At 34.0% G+C, this 23445-nt stretch overlaps 1 protein-coding gene across 1 annotated transcript in view; it reads left to right on the top strand.

Moving 5' to 3' along the window:
* The window catches only part of TMPRSS15 (transmembrane serine protease 15), a 106712-nt gene that overhangs the window by 22596 nt on the left and 60671 nt on the right, over nucleotides 1-23445 (top strand). Inside the window, exons 8-12 of the mRNA XM_019659528.1 lie at nucleotides 826-951; nucleotides 7373-7481; nucleotides 13741-13847; nucleotides 21241-21381; nucleotides 22061-22210. Coding sequence (XP_019515073.1) covers nucleotides 826-951; nucleotides 7373-7481; nucleotides 13741-13847; nucleotides 21241-21381; nucleotides 22061-22210 — 633 coding nt within the window. The remainder of the gene's footprint in view (nucleotides 1-825; nucleotides 952-7372; nucleotides 7482-13740; nucleotides 13848-21240; nucleotides 21382-22060; nucleotides 22211-23445) is intronic.

Genomic DNA, 23445 nt, shown 5'->3' with positions numbered 1-23445 from the left:
AACAATATGTTATTTTTAGAGTTGCACTTAAAATTTCCAAGTTAATTTCTAGAAGTAATGTGTTTCCAGGTGCATCTCTATACTTAGGTATGCAGAAGAGGAGTGGGTACAGGATCGGACAGGCTAAGAGGAGAAAATTTATCAAATTTTGGCAATAGTATGGAATAGAACTCTTCAGAGGCGTGTTTGCAAGAACCTCTGACCCAAGAAGCAAAGAAATATTGAACGAAATAGCCACTGGGTTTTTCCACTGCTCAATGTAGCAATGCACTGGGAATTTTAAGTGTTTTACTGTACTGTAAATGGCTTTTGTTGACACATTTTGCTCTGCAGAATGCAAACCTTTACTTCAGCTACTACATTTTTAAATAACATGTTTATAAGTAAATGAAGTGGTTACTAGATATTGCAGATACTGTTCTTGAAAAATTAAACTGAAGCATGAAATAAATTTTTGGTGTGGTTTACGATGTGAAAAACATTTCAATAAATTGCCTCATATAACATATGTAACAATCCTGGGAGGTGTAAACAATAGGGGCCAAATGTACATACTGTAGTTATTGATAAATCAAGGGTAAAATCAACAAAGTAAATATTCATATTTTACATCTATGAAGATAATTATTTTACATTGTAAAATTCTAAATTTTTACAAATATTTAATTCATTCAATGAAATAAATATTTCTATTAGAAATTGAAATATATCTTACAAGAACCGAAATGACAAAATATACATAATAAATATCCCAAATTTGTACATATGGTAAGAATTAAATCTACTAGGCAGTTAAGTTACAAATTCAATCTTTTTTCCTAATAGTCTCAAGAGAGTGCCTGCCTGGTTCAAGGTCTTGTGCTGATGCTACAAAATGTATAGCAATTGATTTATTTTGTGATGGAGAGCTAAACTGTCCAGATGGTTCTGATGAAGACAATAAAACTTGTGGTAAGTAATGTCCCCTCCCTACTCTCTTCCTCCTTACTTTACATAGACCATGTAAAAATACATAAACCATGTATATATACATGGGTCATGTGTATATACAAACTATGTATGTATATACATACAAAAACATGTATATACATAGATAACAGACCATAGATCATGTATATAATGTACATATACACAGGCCTTCACTGTGCACACAAACATACATACCCACATACATAAAAACACACATACAAACACACACATACACACACACACACACAGATACCAGAAACTACTGAAGAATAAGCTATCCTAATGCTCATGATTATAATTTAATTCAAAATGTAAAAAAAATTAAGTTAATATTTTCCCAAACATAATATTACATAATATTAAAACTATTAAACAGAATTTCATTTGATGATTATGGAAAGGATTTTTGTAGATAGCAATGCCTGTCGTGAGTGGGGGAAGAGAATCTCATTCTTTTTTATCCCTTATTAAACTATTTATTGTGAATTTGAATGCTTTTTCATCATCATATCTTAGTATCAGTCTTTTTTTTTCTATTTTAATGGCCCCTAACTCAGTAATTGCCACTCCTTAATCTTGATTGTTGCTTTCATTTGTCTTTTGGCATATGAACAACAAATAGACAAAAAGTGTACCTGAGTTGTAGTTCTGTGAATAATGGAAACCAGTTTTGAATAAGATCTTGAAGTCTCATGAATAAAACATGTGTGTTTATTTGTAAATTTTGGCATCTGTTTTGGATGTTATTATTAATTAGTGCTTAAATACTACTTACTATATGCCAAGCATGGCTCTAAGTGATCTAAACATATTTACTCTGGCTTATTTCTTTATTTCATAGCTGTGTTACATAGATCTGAAAGATTATCACATAAGTATAAATATAGTTTGATAAGCAAGGTGAAGAACTATTTGAATAATTCTAACCTATAATTTGTTCTTGAAAAATTAAACAGGAAGCATGAAAGAAATAATTTTTGGTGTGGTTTATGATCAGTTTTAACACATCAGTTCCTGGAATGTGTAAAGGCTGTGGTCACTGTTGGCTACACACACTTTGCTCTTCTATTATTTTCTTCACTGTGCTCTTCATGCTTGGTATTAATTGAAGATGAACCTCCACTAACAGCTAAAGTGTTAAAAATTACCTATCCGCCTGACACATACTTTAAAAGACAGACAGTCTGTTTCCCAGCACCAACTGAAAAGAAGGCAGTATGGGTTTCTGAGAGCTTCTGGGCTAGTGTACATACACAGCCACATAACTCGGAGGATGACACTCCCACTCCATGGGGACAGAAGCTCCTGAGCTCAGCGCCCTCCCAGAGCTTGCCCTGTCCAGACTGTTCACCTGTATCCTTTATTATATAATAAAATGGTAAACATTAAAAAAAAAATAAAACTTGACTAAATAGGCTTCTACTAAGAAATCCCAAGTCAGATGTTCCTGGATAAAATTCAAACCTTCAAAGTTTAACTACGTACTTTGAAGTGTGCTCAGAGCATATTGGAAGAAAGTGCAGGCTACAGAATATTTTTTAATCTATTTTATATAATGAAGTTACTTGAAGAAGAAGAAAGAAAACCTCTTTTTGTTATGGTTTTCAGGCAGTTTCCAAAACCTTTTCAGGGAGAATATGATACAAGTGTGCCATCATGAGGTAATACAGGTGATGTGGATTTAGATTTCAAAAATAATAATGTCTGCCAAAGTGAGACACGTAGATTTAAGCCTGAGTCATGATGACTGATAACTTTAAATGGGGGGAAATGTATAAAGTGAATTGAAGAATCAGAAAATTAACCATACCAGTAATTTGGTCTTGACTGTCATGGAGTTAATAATTTTCATGATAAATTCATATCAGTGCATATCAAAAAATAATCATTGACATATCTTGTAAGTATGACAAACTTGTCCTAAAATAAGTTACAAGGCCATGAGCTATTTTTCTGAGCCACTATAAACTCAAGACATGAGCCTCAGTATTAGAACTGAATTAATTCCCTAAATTACCATTAAGAACAATCAAAACGCATCATTACTTTTCAGTATCTTGGAGTTTTGTTAATTGAACTTTAGTATCAACTTGCCATCCATGTCACTAACTTTCTTAATCCCCTAGATCCCCACTTTATATTTTTCTTGATTCTCTTCATTACCTGCATTTTAAAATTAGCATTGCATCTATTTTGGAAAATAAATACAAAGAATTTGTGGAATAAGGAAGCGGACAAATCAATCAATTTATATTTATCCACCTATGATTCAGGCATATAAGTTGTTTTATTTATCATTTAACCAGTGATTTCACCTCAGCACCAACTCTAGTAGCATGATTTCTACATGAAAACCCTTGTCCATCAATCTACAATGACAGCAAAATTAATTTAAGAGAATTCTTTCTATATGAAGTTGACCTATGCTCGCTCTAGATTTCTTTTTTTTCTCCAGCTGTGAGCTCTAATTCTAGTTTGTGTTATTAATAGTCACATTAATGTTGACTTCCTTACACAGCTTCCTCTTCAGTTATTTAGGTTTGCACAACTTAGAGCTGACTATAGCTGAACCAAAATTTCTTTAAATTGTTTTTCTCTTCTGATTAGAATTGCATCAGCAGGAAAGTTCACTTTTTCGCTGACCTGTGAGAAGGAAAGATGCTGACCCTTAGCCTTTAGGCCAATGTTCAGGCTTCTTTGGAGGTTGGCAAGTGTCTTCACAGATGGTCTGCAAGCCTCTACGTATGGACACAACAAACCTGGGTGGCTGGACATGGATAACATCCACCAAAGTGGGATTTGTGTATCCTGGAAAATTCAGTGCCCTGAGCAAACACTCAATTAGTAAGTACTGAGCCAGCAGAGGGAGCGCTCAGTGGATTTTAAGATCACACCCTTATAAATCCCATCCTATTCCAGGCAACATTTTGGATAGGGCAATAGAACAGCTGGCATCATTTGACAGTTTCATTTATCTCCCACTCAGACTTTTGTCTGATACTCCACTGGAAAGCACTTTGTAGTCTAAAATGTTACAACCCTGAACACCCAGTAATCCTACTCAGACAAGGCTCCGTTATATCTTTTTTTCCGAAAAGTTATCCTGTTTCATTCTCTTATGTAAAGTTGGGTTCTCCTGAAACATCCTGAAATTAACCGAGACAATACATGAGAGAGTCCCTAACACAAACCTGTACCTTGAAATAATATTTTGGCATTCTGAACTTTGCTATTACAAGTAGTTCAATCCTATTGGAATTTGATTTTAAATACCTTCAGGAATAGTCTTCTTAATATTTACTTGCATGCAGAAATTCATCAGAGGCCCTTTAAAGAAGAATTTGACCTTTAGATGATCCAGTCCTACTAAAACTCAGTAACTTCATAGAAAACTGATTAGTCAAATTCATCATGTTCTTTAGCACAGGCTAAATACTGTGATAAACAATCTTAGCAATTTAAGACAATAGCAGCTTATCACTTACTTCACAGTCCAAGAATGATGACAAAGGGCTGCAGTGCTTTGTAAGCATTCGGGATGCCAGGTCCTCCACCATCCCTCTGTCCCCAGTCCTCCCCGGGATCCTTTGCAGACTGCTGACAAACAAGGGAAGAGTATTACAGAAGATCCTTTTAGAAATCACATCTGGAAATAAACACAATCACTTCCACAGTAGTTTATTGACCAGACTCAGTCACGTGAACCCACTGTGGGAGGTGCAGTTTAGTCACGTGCCTAGGAAGGGATTGAAAAATAGTACAGCAAACGTATAACCGTCTCTGCTCCCAGGGACATAACTCAGCGTCTGGAAAATTATGAATCTGTTGTGAGGCACAAAGGTGTCGATTCCTTTCCCAAAATGTATGTAGTGAATGGATGCGAACAATTACTAAACTGTACCAGCTTTGCAAATCGGTTTTCCAAGTTCTTCATTCAGTCCCATTCCGTTCTCTTTTTCACTCGATCAGTTTTTGCTTCCTCCTCATTGAGTGCTGCTACTGCAAGTGTGATCTATATTCTAATTTTAAGAACACTGGAAATTATGGATTTTAAAAAAAATTTCCAGTGACTTTCATATACAATTCCCTCCCTGATTTTCAGCTCAAAGGGCAAGTGATATCATCACGATAACTCTCTATATTGTAGTATTAGGCGGTATGGCACAGCGTGCTCTGGAGTTAAGACTGCCTGGTTGAGAATTGTCACTTATAAGCTGGGAGAATTTATGCTAGTTACTTAACTCTTCTGTGCCTCAGTTTCCCTATCTATGACTTTATAAGGTTATTGGAAAGATTACATTAATACATATATAATGACTGTAGAACAGTGGTTGGCACACAGTAAACACTTTATAAAATCTAGCAGTTATATTTAGGGCTGGTAGGATTGATTGCTCTGCCTCATTAAATACAAACTATTTACAGTAGCAGTGAACTGCCTTGCACTGACTATAATCTTGGATCCATATATTTCTTGACAAACCGTGATTTAAAAGCTCTATATATCACATACAAGAAGACACTATTCTTACTTTTATGGTCACTGAAGCTAAGAGATTAATTGTCTCAATTATTTGGCATGATTTGTCAGAGTTGAAGGGAAAGGAGATTTTCTTTTCCATCTAGAAAATTATTAAGCTCTGCATTATAAAGCCACCTATTTTACTCTTTATCCTCAAGTCATATAAGTTAGTCTTAATTGTCTTTGTTTGCTCCAGTAGTGCACAAATGGGGATTCAGTTCTCTCAACAAGCCACAATTTTCTCTATCTCCCTTCCTGAAGTCTGTAACAGATTGTTCAGAGTATAATCCTCACATCTTGGGTTATTACCTTTTCTGTTCTCAGTTTGTTTTTATTTTTTATTGTTGCTGTCTCCTGCTGGGAATCAGGCTAGCAAGTCATAATACAAATAATGCAATGCAATCGATTCCCAGGGCATTGTTCTTAAACAGACATTGAAAATTAAAATTTATTTACCAAAGTGTTTTTATGATTTTTAAAAATATATATACCAAAAATTGCAAAAAGTCAACCAAAAACATGACATTTTTACCAAGATTTTTATGTGCCGTTCAAGTCTTCAATTTTTACTTTCATCCATATAAAATATTTGATGTCATATAATAGTTTGTATTTTATAACTTAACAGAGTTTCTGTATAACATTACAATGGGTTTTTCCATCCATAAATTTAGGAGTAGCTTATTCAGCACTCAGATTGCAAGAGTAGCAATTTAATTTTGATAAATTTCTTTGATTTCCCCGGCTACCCTCCATCAATGCTTTTGGCATGTGAGGAATTAACAACCTACAGGGAAGAGAAGTACACATTCTAGGAGTCATTATTTTATCTTATTTGTTTGTTTGTTTTTGTTTTTTCTTTAAGCTGAGCCATCCTGCCACCTGTTGGCAGCTCAGCGGCTGCTCAGCTCGGGTCAGGAATCCAACCGCTGTTGCTCAGAGGTCAAACTTTTGAGCTGCTCTTAACCTACTGAGCCATTCGGCCGGCCCTAGAAGTCATTATTTTATAATATGGTATCAACAGAACTAAGTATCTAAGTGTGCAGAAAATAATCTAAGAAAAACTAAAGATTGTGAAAATCAAATGTTTTCTGTGTTTTTTTTTACACATACTATACATAGCAAGTATAAAATAAAAAGCTATAAGGTGTGGCTCCTGGTTCATGCTTTCAAGGTGATTTTAATCTAGTTGGAAGCAATTCAGATATAAATTAAAAATGACTAATAATACATGACATTGAAAAGAAGTACATGAAATCAGTGTGCCACAAGAATTAAAAGAGGAAAATGAGGAGTCATGGAAACAAGACATATTCAGAAATATTGAATGACAATATTGAGCTAGATAGCAAGTTTACATAAAAGAGGCAAGACTGACAAGGGGTAAAATAGACTGAGTGAATGGAGTTCTCTATATGTAACTTGCATTATACGAATCATCTGCTTGGCCATATTTGATTGTTTCAGGAGGATATAGCACTTAATACACATATTTGAAATTTACCCTAGCTCCACTTTAATGGGGAAAAGGGCAAAAAATTGGTAGTTATTTGTCTAAATTAGAAGTTTACAATTCAGATATATTTGCTTCCTTACATATATGAAGGAATATAAAAAAGGCAGCTAAAGTATCAGTGTTTAGAATTAAAATGCTTTTCTGAAGGACTCTATAATGAGGTGTGTAAGAGTATCTGAAGATACCCAATGAGCATAAAAATCTGACCTACTCCCATTTTATCAATTCAGTTTTGTAAAACAGCCTCATACAGGTTCAGTCATGAGTGATCTGTAACTTGTCATTAGCCAATTCAAATCCTATTTCATTTAAGAAATCCTTCCGAGATCGTTTTTGTCTAACATTAATTGTCATTTTCTTCACAGCCACAGCTTGTGATGGAAGATTTTTGTTGACCGGGTCTTCGGGGTCCTTTGAGGCTATCAATTATCCAAAGCCTTCTAAATCAAGTGTCGTTTGCCAGTGGATTATACGGTAATGTGCCATCTTCTATTCCCTGTTCTGACGTCACAAAGTCTTTCTCTGATGCAATAAGTCTTACCACCTTTAGAGGTGTACTTTTTTTTTTGAAAATTGTTGTTTTCCTTAGCTATGAAGCAAAGCCTTTCCAACTGATAGCCTGTCCAAGAAGTTTCACTCTTGTTCTTAACCTTTTAAAAAGTATTCTGTCCTATAAACAATATTGTCTAATAAATAGGGCCATCTCATTGGGCTCTGTAGCATGTTTTTCCCTGTGGTTGACACAAGTGCTGCCAAATGAAACAGCACATATGTATGTCTGTGTATCACAAGAAATGGCATTTCATATCACCTACATCCAGGCTGCAGAATAGTTCTTTTCTCATTTTGTCTGTATCTGTATGAAAATCTCCCGTGGTGTGACCTAATCATGGCATATTATGAGCTTATAGCCACCCTCTAGATACATCCATTTTACTGCGTCTTGCATAACACTTGGATCAGTTGCTATATATTTAATCTTCAAGCTCTTCATTCAGTTGACAAATTCAATCATGATGATGATCAAAATGATGAAACTGCTGATGGCTGATCTACCTTAGGTTTACGTAAGTATTTTTCACAGTGCAGTATTACCTAATGTTCCTCCCAGATACTCCAAGGAAAACATAATTTTTACTAAAAGAAATATAAGGAATACTGAAATAAACTTATTTAAACTTTTAAAAATGTATAGGACTTCTCATAGCCTTAACTAAATTAACATGCAGTGTAAATCTCCAAAAAATACATATTTCCTATCAAGCCACTGAACGTTTTTCCCCGATGAGCATCCAGTATAAGTGTTCTATAAAATTTACTTTGAGAAATGGCATTCTGGTTCTTTTATTTCTTTTAACAGCTGCACGAGATTATGGTTTCCCAGTCTGACCTACTATAAAATAGTTTTAATCATTGTGATGACTCACTACAAAACTAAGCGAATCAATATAACAGGTGATTAAAGAATATTAAAAGGCAAAGCTTCAGGTTCTTGCCAAATAAATGGTAGGAAATGGCACCATATTTACAAGGGTTGTTTTTCTGTGTAGACATAGCCCAGAGATGAGATGGGCTATGAAGGGAAGATTGTTTTAAACACATTTATTTGGCATTATTCAGGGAATAAAGAACATCCTTTTCTTTAGATAATTTCTTTAGATAATTTCTCTTTTGGGGGCTAAGTTCCATGAAAGTCATATAATATAACTAGGAACATAATTTCCTTTGTTTTCATGTTTTCATAACATGTTACTTCTGTGCCAAAGATATGAATCTGTATTAAAAATGGCAGTTTTAACTAATTCTTGGCAAGTTAAAAATTAACCAATTTGGAGGATATTGTTTCCAATATAATCACATCAAATTAAAAAGCACCATTTATAAATGGCTATTAGCCTTGTTCATAAGTAAAATGAAAAATATTCCATTTCTTCCTCTGAATGTCAGCAGAAAGCCTTAGAAAAATTTTAAATTACTTCCTCTGAAAATGAAAAACATGAATCCTAAATTATTTCTTTGTGCTATTTTTCAAATTTTACTAATACCAAATAAAAGTAATTAATTGCTACATCCAATTCTGAATAAAGCTAGGTCAAATTTTCAGGGCTTATAAGCAGAACACAATAAACTTTTGCTACAATAGTAACATCACGTGTAAAAATGATACTATGTTAATTAAGAATTTGTATGGTTCTATTCTTTTTACTTCCTTTTCATTACTTAATTTTAAAAACTATTATAAGAAATCCACCTTTAGTGTAGGGATAATTTTTAAAACACAGAATTTAAAACATTACCCTAAACAAATACTGTACTTCATGATGAAATTATGATTTAATTAATTATATAAATAATTATTTTTTCTTCTCAAAACTGATTACTATATTAGAAGTGCACTGTACCAGATGATTTGTTTTTCCTAATGGTGATCAAATTGGAAGTAAGGACAATGATGTTTCCTACAAGCTTAGAAGCTCAATTAAATAGTGGAGAAATATTTAAGATGCAATTAAACTATATTTTGGGCTAGACCAGCCCAGCCTTGGAATTATACTAAGACCACATTTAGCAGAGTGCCAAATATTAAGAATGTGAGCACTGGAGACAGTCTGTGTTGGTTCAAATCTGGCTTCTTCAGATTCAAGATGTGTGATCTCAGGCAAATTACTAAATCTCTTTGACCCTAAATTTCTATGTCTATATAATTCAATATCTCTAATGACAGGGGCCAAAGTCATTACTAAGTGCAGTAATGAATGTAGAGTGCTTAGCTCCATATTAAATGCTCAGTAAAAGTGGCAAATGAAAAGACTATTGATAAAAAATGTAAAATATATAAATTTAGAAAAATACCCATTCCCTTCAAAAAACCAGAATGTAACCATAATGTTGATGTTATAAAAATATCAGCTATTACATTCTCTAATTAATCTTACTTTTATAATTTCCTGTGTTTTTATTGCAAGTGAATTGGCTTTTCCGAATCAGAAGAAAGTAAAAAACAGTGTGTCCTTGTTGGACTCCTGAGCACAAAGTTTCCTAGGGAGTTTCTCTTGCATCCCTTAGTTTCATACCTTGAAAACATCACATGAAGAAAAACTCACTATACTCTTGCCTGGAGATGCCAAAACTTTAATTAAAAGAACAGAAATCATCCCTGAAGCCTGTGTCAGTCCTTCCTCCTCGGTCCTTTTAAGCTTGGACGCTGTGTCCCTAAAAGTCTCCCCAGCTGGCTTTCTCCCCCAGTCCCTGCACTGACCTTACAGAGGCGGAGCCTATGTAAATGGCTGCCCACCTTGGTCTCCTTTTCTCAGTCTAGGCTGAGAGGATCTGCTGTCACTCATGCTGATCTCCTTTTATGCCTACCAACTGCCTGTGGTTCCCAAACGCATCTGAGAGTAGCCCATGAGTGTGGCATCTCGCATCTACCTGTCTTTCTCCAGTGGCCCTCAAACCTAAGAGTTTATCACAGTCACTCCGTGAGGACTTACAAGTAGGTATATATCCCAGAGTCCACTTCAGAAATGCTAAACCTGGTATCTGGGTTGAGGTCCATATGTTGATAATTTTATAGCAACAACACACCATTATTCTAACCTCACCTCCCTTGCAGCAAATACTGGTTAGGTCCAAAAACCTGAGTTTCTGCTTAGATGCCTTTTAAACCTGCCATGATACTTACTGCCATTTTAGTACCGTCAACCCCTTTCCTTCAAGATTAAACTCTATCCCTAAACACCAGCCTTTGACCAGGCTTCTAATACAGTTTTTGCCAAAACTGAGGTCTTGTCACAAATTGACATTTCCCAACAATGTCCTTTACAGTTTCAAAATTAACTGTATTTATGATGAATGTCCTAATTTCCCAATGAGCCAAGGTATTACTGATAATTTACCTCAAAACCAAGCTTACCATGCCCTTGGCCAGGATGCCATGTTCACTCACCATCCTCCACGGCCAGCGTCTGAGGTCAGATCACTTCTCAATCTCTTGCTTGGCTTAGAAGACTAATCTGTCCCTTTCAATCCTTAGCCAATTTAGACATTATCACCCAGGCTCTGCTTTACCTTTCAGCCCACTTTCCTTCTGAGGAGTTCAAGGGAACGTCGTACCTCCAAAACACTCAAATTATTCACATTTCTGATCCTACTACTTCAGCGGGACGGTGAAGAGTTGTAAATACAAGTTGCCCTAGACAGCTTTCCCCCAAACTTAATATCTGAAATGAAATCCTATATATAAATAAATATCAGATTAAAACTTTGTGATGAACCAGTCACACTTCCCCTCCTATTCTCTTATACTGGAAACTATGTAGGTTATTTTTTTATTACTATCAAAAAGCATGTACTAGTTTCTAAAAAAGTATTGGAGACTATGAGAATGAATAAATTAACCTCATATTTAAGTCATACAAATTCTGGTAGGTGAGACAATTAAGTATATAACTAACAATTGCAATGGAAAGGGATAATATGGGGTTTCCCCCTAAATAAAGGAGCAGAAACTGATCAAAATCCAGACACTTTAAAAAGTGTCCTTATTAAATTAGCTTGTTTTAAAAATAAATACTTATTAAGATTTTAAAGTAAATACTGAAATACAGTAAGTTACTATAATGTAAATTATAAATAATTTGTTTTAAAATTATTTCATGCAAGGAAATGTTCATCTATCACTACACTGGGCTGCTTCCTAAGTGACATTTTGGTCTTACTTCCAAAAAAAAAAATTAAGTTATCCAAATTAAAAAACTGACTTTTGATAGTATAATGTACATATTCTATTTTGTTATGCTGCCAATATATTGTTCATCTCACACTATAATTTAAGCATAATGGTTGAGCTTAAATTCATCTGAAAACTATTTTGAAATGTCTATTAAAAACACATTCAAGAGTAATATGGCAGAATAGGTAGCCCTAGCTTTTGTTCCCCCACATTGTTGAATACCAATTTAACAATGATAATACACTTATGAGAAATTCAAAATCCAGTTAAAAAGTTGCAGTACTCCCAAGTGATCACAAAACCAAGAACAGGCGCATTGACATGGGCAAGCAGATCAAGTTCATTTTGCTTGGGTGAGCTCCTCCCCTATGCCATCACGGCTCAGCAGCAGCAGAACACCTGGTCTGGCTCACCACTTCTCACTTACAGGGAAAAAGAAGAATAGAGCATGCATCCAACGTGATAGCTTTTCCAAGGGATGCCCAAGGGACTAGTTTCTGGTTTGCCTCATTTGTTCAGTTTTTTGGGGTTTTAAGCTGAGCCATCCTGCCACCTGTTGGCAGCTCAGTGGCAGCTCAACTCGGGCCAGGAATTGAATTGGCAACCCTGTTGCTCACAGTTTGCACCCTTGAGCGAACTCTTAACCAACTGAGCCACTCAGCCGGCCCACTGGTTTGCCTCATTTGGAGCACTGATGGAATCAGCCTAGTTCAGACGCTTGACGGGTGCTGAGAACAAAGAGGAATGGTGGTGACTTGCTGTGGCCGGCATGGCTTGACCTAATTGGGAGATGGCGCGCAATTCAAGGCTTCTCTCCCTCAGGAAGGAGGGAGAGGAGTGCAGCCTACTTCCAACATTGCAACCGTTCCAAGAGCTGTCCAAGACACTTTTATTTGTCCCCCATGAGTCAGAGAGCTGAGAAGCCTGCACACTAAATGCCTGGTGGCTTCAGAGAAAAGGGAATAATAAGTAAGGGATGGCTTGCTACTGTAGAACCAGAGTACTTGCAGTGACACGTAAAGACACCAGAGGGAGCAAGAGATTACGAACTCCTGAAAAAGATACCCGCAAACCTCTTAATTTCTCTTGAATAATCAGTGGGTCTTAGAAAAAAAATCAAAAAGAAAATTGGAAAATATCTATAGATAAATGAAAAATTTTAAAAACACAACATACTAAAAATTATGGGGTGGGAAAAAAGCAGCTCTTAGTGGAAAGTTTATAACAATACATACCTATATTAAAAAGGAACAAAATCTCAAATGAACAACCTAACTTTGTACTTCAAGAAGCTACAAAAAGCAAAATAAACAGAACCCAAAGTTAGCAGAAGGAATAATTAATATTAGAGCACAAGTAAATGAAAGTGGAAATAGGAAAACAATTTTCAATATTAATGAAACTAAGAGTTATTTTCTGAAAATAATAAAATAGACATTTAGCTAGATTATGAAAAAAAGAAAAAATAACCAAATTAAATCAGAAATGAAAGAGGAGACATTACAACTGATGTTACAGAAAATTAAAGAATCATAAGAGGGTAGTATGAATAATTATACACCAGCAAATTGGATAACCTAGAAGAAACTGGTAAATCCTAGAAACATACAACCTACCAACACAGAATCATGAAGGAATAGAAAATCCGAACGGGCCAACTAGTGAAAGGAGGTTTAGTCAGATATGACACATCTAAAATATTCAAACTCATAGAGACAAAAAGAGGAATGGTGGTTGCCTGGGACAGGGGAAGGTAAAACGGGGAGTCACTGTTCAATGCGTATAAGGTTTCAGTCATGCACGTTGAAAAAGTCCTAGAGAACTGGCATGCAACAAACACTGTGATAGTTACCAGTATTTTACCTTACACTTAAAATTTAAGAATCTTGATCTCATGTTATGTTTTTTTATTACAATTAGAAAAATACATTCAAATTCTAGAATGCATTAAGAGTTGTAATAATTGTCAAGTGTAGTAATCTATTTTTTCTTTTATTTTAGTGTAAACCAAGGACAGTACATTAAACTGAGCTTCGATTCCTTTAATCTATATTATACAGATATATTAAATATTTATGAAGGCATAGGTTCAAGCAAGATTTTAAGAGGTAAGTTAAAACAATTACACAATCCATTATCAGAAGGAAAATATATGGGAAACCTTTCGGAGTGATGTGTTTTTTTATTTTGAGCTAAATATAGAGCTGAAGTTTCTAAAAGGAATAAACAAAACTAGTCCTCATTATAAAAGTTAATAGTTTAGTGCTCTATGTAATCAATCTTCTTAGTAATAAAATAGTTACAATTTCACATGACCCTCTTCTAAATGATGTTATTTAAAATCATGTGGAATTTTTAAATAAATAAATATAGATATAGATATAGATAGATATATCTACATCTTTGGTTACTATGCTTTAAGTGTTACTCTTCACAAAGAAAAACTCAAACACTAAAAACGACTATACTCTTTGTTTTCTGGCATTGCATAGTTTATAAACTCATAGAATCTTTTTTTCTATTTTCAATACTCTATTCCTTGCAGGGCTAATACTAGTAAAGTGGGTAAAACAATGACTTGCACAGGATGCAGGCTCAGTAAATGGTAGGTGTGGGGAGTACTGTTATTACATAACCGTGTGTCATTATGTACGTGGACACTGACGGAAGCTGAGAGGAGGGCCGGGAATACACTAATAATATACCTGTGCCCACCCCACTCTATTCCACCTGACCCCAAAATGCATAGACCCATTCATGTTAGCCAACAAAAGTATGAGTGAAATTCCAGGAGAAAATAAAGTAAGGATGAAGAAGAGAACATGGAAGTGGAGTTGAAGGAATAACTATAGTTTTTTCCTCACACTTTGGAAGAATAGTCAAGTTTAGAGGTAAGATGAGATTGCAAAACATACATGTTATTAAAGTTGATATAAAAACTGCATTTATTTTAGTAATTCTGGCTTTCAAAGTTGTACTTGTAAGGAAAAGTGGATCCTATATGATAAATTGTTTTGATTGATTTATTAATTTGAGAACTATTTAAACATATGATAATAATACATGTACTTTTTATTTGGTGCTATTGATGTGACACTCACAATACTGGGTGTTTTATGTGGATATTCTTATGTAACATTTCCAATCAATGTGCAAAGTATGCATCACAGGAGAAGAACATGAGGAGTAAGGGTTTAGACGACCCCAAGTCCATGGAGCTAATTAGTGTTGGAGGCAGAAATCAGACCCAAAATCTCTGACTTCAAACACAATGCTTTTCTTCATTGGGCTTTAAAAGCCCTGAGTACAAATATAATCATGAATGTACATAAAACAGATGAACTCATAGTAAGCTACATTTGCTTTAAATAAATGGGCCAAGCCATTTCATAATCTATTTATTTCTGTAGTTGATAAATCCAATTCCTTAAAATTATGTCAACCTAAATATTTACATAGATAGACAAATAAGCCAGTTCATATAAATTTCTCCAAGGGCTAATGTGATAATAATAATAAATTTTAGCACACATCAATCACTGGCAATGTGCAGTGTTCTCAGCACTTTAACTCAATAAATGCTCCCCAAAACCATATTATGTAGGTGCTATTATAATCTCCATTTTACAGATGATGAAAATTAAATTTGTAGAGATTAACTGCCCAAAGTGATAGGTGTAAGTTAACCTCATGTTCCTTTACTCTTCAAATACCTCAATTTGCCTAAATGCTATTTTCACTCATTTCATGTGCTTAGATTGTAATTCATAAATACATTTTAGAATCATTAGGCATAATGATGTGAATAGTGTACAGATAATTATGATAAAAATTAAATAAACTATCCAAATAGAAAAATGTAAGTATATTTAAATTATAACAAATAGGTAATTAATTTTTTTACTTTTAAATATTTTATTTTTATTTTCACTAATTTTTCATTTTACAGTTACAGTTGACATACAATATTAGTTTCAGGTGTACAACATAGTAATTACACACTTATGTAACTTATGACGTGATTACCCTGATAAATCTAGCACCCACCTGACAATTCTTACAATATTGTTGACTATATTCCCTATGCTGTACTTTACAGCCCCATGACTATTTTGGAACTACCAATTTGCACCTCTTCACCCCTTTCCCCCTCTACCGATCCCCACCAACTTCCCTCCTATCTGGCAACCACCAAAATATTCTCTGTATCTATGCGTCTGTCTCTGTTTTTTTTCGTTTATTTTGTTTTTTAGATTCCACATGTAAATGAAACCATATGGTATTTGTCTTTGACTTATTTCACTCAGCATAATACCCTCTGGGTCCATCTGTGTTGTTGCAGATGGCAACATTTCATTACTTTTTATGGCTGAGTAATGTTCCATTGTGATTGTGTGTGTGTGTGTGTGTGTGTGTGTGTGTGTGTACACACATATCATTTCTTCTTTATCCATTCAGCTATTGATAGACACTGAGGTTGCTTCCATATCTTGGCTATTGTAAATAATGCTGCAATGAACATATAGATGCACATGTATTTTCAAATTAGTGTTTGGGGCTTCTTCTGATACTCGTAAATACACAGAAGTAGAATTACTGGGTTCTTCTTTTGTCTCTTGTAGCCTTTTTTTTTTTAAGTCTATTTTGTCTGGTATATAAGTATTGTTACCCAGCTTTTGTTTTGTTTTGTTTCCATTTTCGTGAAATATCTTTTTTCATCCCCTTACTTTCAGTCTGTGTGTGCCTTTCAATCTGAAGTGAGTCTCTTATAGGCAGTAAATGTAAGGGTCTCGCTTTCTTACCTATTCAACCACCCTATATCTTTGGATTGGAACGTTTAATCCATTTAGATTTAAAGTAATTATTGATAAATATCTAGTACTTGTCATTTTATTTCTCATAGTTTAGATCGTTTGTTTCTTCTTAAAGACGTCCCTTTAACATTATTGTTATACTGTTTTGGTGGTGATAAACTCCTTTAGCTTTTTCTTGTCTGGGAAGATATTTATCTGGCCTTCAATTCTAAATGATAGCTTTGCTGGGTAGAGAAATCTTGTTTACAGATCCTTGGTTTTCATCACTTTGAATATTTCTTGCCACTCCCTTCTGGCCTGCAAAGTTTGTTGAGAAATCAGCTGCCAGTCTTATGGGAGCTCCCTTCTAGGTAACTAACTGCTTTTCTCTGCTGCTTTTAAGATTCTCTCTTTGTCTTTAACCTTTGGCACTTTAATTATAAAATACCTTTGTGTTGGCCTCTTTGGATTCATGTTATTTGGGCCTCTCTGTTCTTCCTGGGGTTGTATGTCTAATAAACAGGTAGTTTAATTTTTAAGATCTTTTGGAAATGTGAATCTAGTTTAAACTTTTAAAAGTTAAATAATTTAATTTTAACCTGCAAAAATATAAGAAATGGTGTGACTGCTAAAATTACATTTTAAAACTAAAAATTATACCTTTCTAAAAAAGGCAATAATATCCTAGCCCACCATCTAGCACAATGCCTGATATATTGTAAAAACTTAGTATTTGTTGATTTATATTTAAGCTAACAGGTGTATATATCATGGTATTATAGTATTCAATTAATAAAGATCAATATCTTTCTCATAACTAAAATTATTTTGTTTTAGAATAATGACAAAACTTATTCTTGATTAACAATCCTACAATCCTATATTTTTTCTAAATTTTCAGTAAATTTCTTTATGTGAGAGATGCATACAAGATTTACTTCCATTAAATTCCAGTCATATATATATATATATATATATATATATATATATGTTATTACCTTTATCACACTGAAAATATAAAAATATTTTAATTAAATTAGGGAAAATAAGAATATCTGGTAAAAATCACAAGAAAATAAAAGTATCCAGTACCATAAAATAGTTCTTATGAGTATATACTTGATTAGGGATGTCAGTATAAATAAATTCTAAAGGTATTCTGTAGTCTTTTTGCATATAGTCAAGAGTGTTCTAACTGGTAAAAAGTGTTAGAAGAAAGTGGGCGTTACATAAAGAAAGATGATTTAGAGTGCAGTTGGGTCTTCTCCAAGTAATTATGGGAATTGAAGTAAATCAGAACAGGCTGACAGGAGAGTTAGTTCAAAAATGCTTTTTTTAAGTTGCAGTGATGGAGGTACAATATTTAATTCAGTGATGGTAATAATTATCAATACTAGCTATGGAAGTGATAGAAGTTGGTGTTTTTACTTTTTTGTTTTCAGAAAAATAAAAAGGTATTTTTCTGCATCCCTAAAGAAAGACAACAAAAATAACCTGGTGAGCACACTGTAACTGATTTCAAATTGCCAAGGCCAGAAAAAGTGTTTTTGAATGTGTAGTTGCTATGCCATTCTTTATAATATTACTCCATTACCAAGTGCATGCTAATCACCTATCCCTAACATTGCAGCTTAACAGTTTGAGGCTATACTCTTAAAACTGAAGCACACAAAAGTGTGCATAGGTACAGCCAAATATATAATAAACATAGTTGGATCCTCCTGAATTGTCAACTTACCCTACAACAAAAATAATCATATTGTGGATACAGAATTAAATAATATATGCAAATATTTTTCAAAGTAAAGTTTTTTGATAAACATTGTGCTTTTATTAGAAAACTTTTGTGTTCACTTAGCAGTACCCATTTAATCACTTCTGTTGATGGGGTTATTTATATTGCAAGTTTAACAAGCACTAGCTTAAAGTGTTGGTCTTCCGGGAAGCTCTCAAAGGTTTTCCAATCATAGTGCCTGGAAAAATTAAGGATTACTTCCACACCTACTCCTCAATACCCCTATGGCATTTCTCCTATATAGATTAATTCTGAAGTTATTTTTTTAATAGTTCACCAATCTGAACTTTTATAATAGGAGAACCTGGTTATTTCTTCTCCATGTCACCAGCACTTAGCACCATGCCAAATTAATAGTGAGCACTCATTAAAATGTATTGAATACATTAGAAATCCTTTATAGCACACACAATTCTCTAATGGCAGAATTTCGGAGTTTTGAGCTAGATCTTTTGAAACATACTCTGTAGAAAATTCTGTCATTCCTGCCCATTCCCCTCCTTCCAAATCCCTGTCCTTCTAAATCCCCCTGCATCTTAATCATACTTCCATGCTTTCCTCTTTAACAAAACCTACTCACATAGCCTTTGCTGTTAAAAGACAAATGGTGAGTTAATTTACATTTAAATGTGACTGCTTGGCAAGTTTATGTAAATTAATATCAATAGAATTATTGGTTTGTCTTTCTTTCAGTACAAGACAATGGGTTCTCTTAAGAAATTATTGTCTAAAAATGTATTATATCTGCTATAGAAAAATCCAACCTTTAAAAATTATTAGGATTTTTTTTTTCCTCTCCACTTCAGCCCTGACTATTTTATACAGGCAAACTCTATTACTGTCGTCACTCACATCTTAATTCAGGTGCCCAAATAGTGATTAAAAGTTTCCCATGTTCTGGCAAAATGGCAGAGTCACAGAAGTCATTAAGTATAATCTCTAAATTTTTAGGGCTTATGGGGAGATGAAGAAACAATAGATAGCATTCATTGAGCATGCACTATACACCAGCCACTTTTAACACATGGAAATGACTTATTTACTCCTTATCACAAATCTTTATGGAAAGTATTATTATAACAGAGGAAACTGAGGCACAGAGAAGTCCAGTAAGACACAGAGTCAGGAATAAATCTCATGCTACCTCCGGAGCCTCCCTCTTCACCACTACCCACTACTACCTTCCTGGATACATAAGACATTTAAGACTGGATCTGCAGTCCTAAGCCTCTTTCTAGACAAGAAGCCTTCAAGAACCTGATAAAAGTTTACAAAGTCTCTACAGACAGAAACATTCTACAGCATTTCCAGAAGTTCGTGTGTATCTCTGAAGCATTAATGGGCCTCAGAACATTAACCCTGGACTACCTGGACTAGTGCAATGTCATTAGAAAACGTGGGGACCTGACACAGTACAACCATCAAGGGTGCCACTGAACCAGTAGCCACATGCAGATCCAACCAGAAGACATTGTCCAAAACAAATTCTGTTGCTGTGGAAAAGAAATAAAAAGAGAGGTAGTAAGTTTGAAGCAAAGTTTCTAGAATATTCACATTTTTAAAGCAACTAGACACTTATGGACTACAAAGATTTTCAATATGAGAATTATTTGGGTTACACAGTTATATATGCTGGTGGGAGGAGTCTAAATAACCAATGTAGTTCTTAGTGAGAAAAATTGGAAGAATGACACGCAGTGTTTTTGAGGAAAAGAGCAAGATGTGAATCAATGCTTGCTTATGATTTATTTATGCTTCCTTTAGATTTTATTGAAATTTCATTCATGTATCACTTGTTTTCTGCTTACTTTTACATAATAAGCACACATTTTTCAACAGTTCACAAAAGGATCTTTCTTTAAAACTCAGTAAATAACAGTAATTAATGCTCTAACCTGCAAATGTGGTACTTTTCATAATCCTAAATCTGATGCTCAGTTCAGGTTACCAAAGTAAAATGCTAAACCATTGTTTCTTAACCCTTTTTTCATTATCACTCCAACTAAGGAAACTTTTTATACCTTTTTTACCTAATTGCTCCCCCATGAAATTTTAATATTTTAGATATTCTGTGTATCTGTGTATGTACTATATGCATATCTGAGCTTTATACATTTAAAAACTGTTTTTTTCCCTCTGAAAGCCAATTTTTACCCCTTGAGAGGCAATATCACCCCATTTTAGAATGTATATGCTAAATTATACATTTTTAGAAAATCAAATTTTATATAAGAATAATTCTTGTAAATCATCATGTGAGTACTTTTTATATCCCAAGCACTATGCTAACCCTTGAGAATCAAAACTCTGGAAAGATTGTACTAACGTAGTTTAGAGTCAAGGTATAAAAAGGATAAAATCAATATAAAATAGAAACAATATAATCAACATAAATCAATATTAAAGAATCAATATAAAGTGGGAAAAAAACCTTAATTCATGAAGTATTATTTCGGTCCTACAGTTATATGGATACAGAGCCAAAGAAATATTCTTGTTTCTGTTATTGTGATGGAGTTTAACCTCTGCTGACATAGCATGGTGAATACCTGATAGAGCCAAACTAACTTTTTGTTTTATAACTACTTAACTTGCGTATTTCTTAGAGGAATTTCTTCAGTAAAGGAATGCATATTTTTTAATATTTGTATATGGTGTATGTAGCTAATTATTGAAAATGTAGGTTTTTTCAAGCAACAAACATGTATAATAATTTGATTTTCTAATGCTTAAGAGAAGTCATTTCAATTAGAATAAATTAATCATAGGACTAATGCTTTTAGATAACTGAGTGGTGTCAGATAGATTGATAGATCAATCATAAATCAATAGATGGATGGATAGATCAGTCGATTAATAAATGGATGAATAGATAGGTATGTACATATAAGAGTCATTCATTTTGTTTTGTAGCTTCTCTCTCAGAAACTAATCCTGGCAAAATTAGGATTTTTTCCAACCAAGCTACTGCCACCTTTTTAATAGAATCTGATGAAAATGATTACAACGGCTTTCATGCAACATACACTGCATTTAACAGCAGAGAACTTAATAGTAAGTATTATTTATTCTTTAACCTTGGAATGCTCAGATGCTTTAATATTATAATGGAATTTAAAAGTAGCAAAACCTAAAACTTTAGAACAAGATCGTAATCTGTTTTATTATTCAAGTTCTTTAATGAATATCTCTTATGTATACCACACTCTACTTAATACTTGGAAAGAAATGAGAAAATAGCTTATGTTCTTTAAAAGAAATAACAAATTTGAGGAAATTATAAATCAATATAATAATTAAATTTTATATACTGCAAGTATTCAAAGTAAATTTTTTGTATTAGCCTGAAACTAATTCTGTGAATGTTCCACATTAACTTAATTTTATCCAGAGCATTGAAGTTAGTAATAGAGAGAAAGCAAAATATAGGACAGAGAGAGTTTATGTAAGTAAATCAGTGGAAGTAAAATGTAAAAATTAAAGACCAAGAAGCTTGTCTTTGCTAAAGTTTTAATGGGATATAAGAAATATATTACTTGAACACAGTTGGCAACAAAAAGCTGTTGTTTTAATACTAAATGGAGTGAAACAATTAAGATAAATTAAAAAGAAAGATTTTGTGCATACCACTTAATTATAAACTATACGACTAGTTTATTTTCAATGCAATCTATTACAACAAGTCACATGTGAACTAAATTTGAAGTGTTGTGTTTTCTTTTTTAATTCACAGATTATGATAAAATTAATTGTAATTTTGAAGACGGCTTTTGTTTCTGGGTCCAGGATCTAAATGATGATAATGAATGGGAAAGGGTTCAGGGAAATACCTTTCCCCCACTTACTGGACCAGATTTTGACCACACTTTCGGCAATGCTTCAGGTATACTTCATATTTCATTCATGAGCCAAAAAAAAAAAAAAAGATGTGTGTTGTTTATCACTTTAAAGTGAGCAGTATTAAATGCAAGACAGTCTTTTCAATTTTTTTTTAAATTATGGACTAATAAACACACTTAAATGCCAATGATGATTAAATAGGTAAGTAAAAGTGATTGTTTCAAAAAATATATATTCTTTATGCTATATATACTCAAAATGTTGAAAAGCACATAGAGGCTATTAGAGACACAGAGACATGGGTTGTCACCTTAGATTTGGCACTTATTAACTACGTGGACTTGTGTGAGGTAATTCGCTTTTCTGAACTTTGGTCTACTCTGCCTTCATTTTATTTTCTGATTGTTCATTGTTAGTGTATAGAAATTATAATTCATTTTTTATATGGATCTTGTAGATTAATATAAAGTACCCTATAGACTTGCTGAACTTGTTATTAACTCTAATAGCTTTTAGGAATTACTTAGAATTTCCAACACACAAGATCATGCCATCTTGAAACAGAGACAGGTTTACTTCTGACAAGCTGTCTTAGTCCTTTCATGCTGCTGTAATAGAATACCACAGATAGGTTGGCTTCAACAACAAAGACTTATTTTTTACAGTTCTGAAATTTGGAAGTCTAAGGTCAGGGTGCCGGCATGGTCAGGCTCTGGTGAGAACACTCCTTCTGGTTCACAGACAGCTTCTTCTTACTGTGTCTCACATAGGAGAGAAAGAGAGAGAGGGAGGGGAGAGGAAGGGGGAGGGGGAAGGGGAGGGGAGGAGGAGGGGGAGGAGGAAAAAAGGTAGCTCTCTCCCTCTCTCTTCCTACACAGTCACTCATCCCACCATGAGGGTTCCACCCTCATGACCTAATTACCTCCCAAAGGCCCCATCTCCAGATACCAAATGTTAGGGATTAGGGTTTCAACATATAAATTTTGGGGAACACAACCATTCAGTCCATAGCAGAAGGACGATGGAAGAGCTGATTCTGAAGCATGGCCCTAAAAGAAGGGTTATAATTTGTAAGTCCATTTTCATGTGAATGGGATATTAGAATTAGTTTTCTAGTAGAAACATTAACAGTGGAGACAATAATATTTGACTGAGGAGACCAGAAATCATGCGGAATTATTAGGAAATAAGGAACTCATAGTGGAAAGACCACCCATGAAAATCTTGGACGTATATATTCATAATACCAAATATAATCACTGAAAGTTACAAATCTAG

This window comes from Hipposideros armiger, unplaced genomic scaffold (genome assembly GCF_001890085.2).
Source record: "Hipposideros armiger isolate ML-2016 unplaced genomic scaffold, ASM189008v1 scaffold_300, whole genome shotgun sequence".
NCBI lineage: Eukaryota > Metazoa > Chordata > Mammalia > Chiroptera > Hipposideridae > Hipposideros > Hipposideros armiger.
Note: the sequence above shows the minus strand (reverse complement) of the source record. Positions and strands in the feature narration are given on the sequence as shown.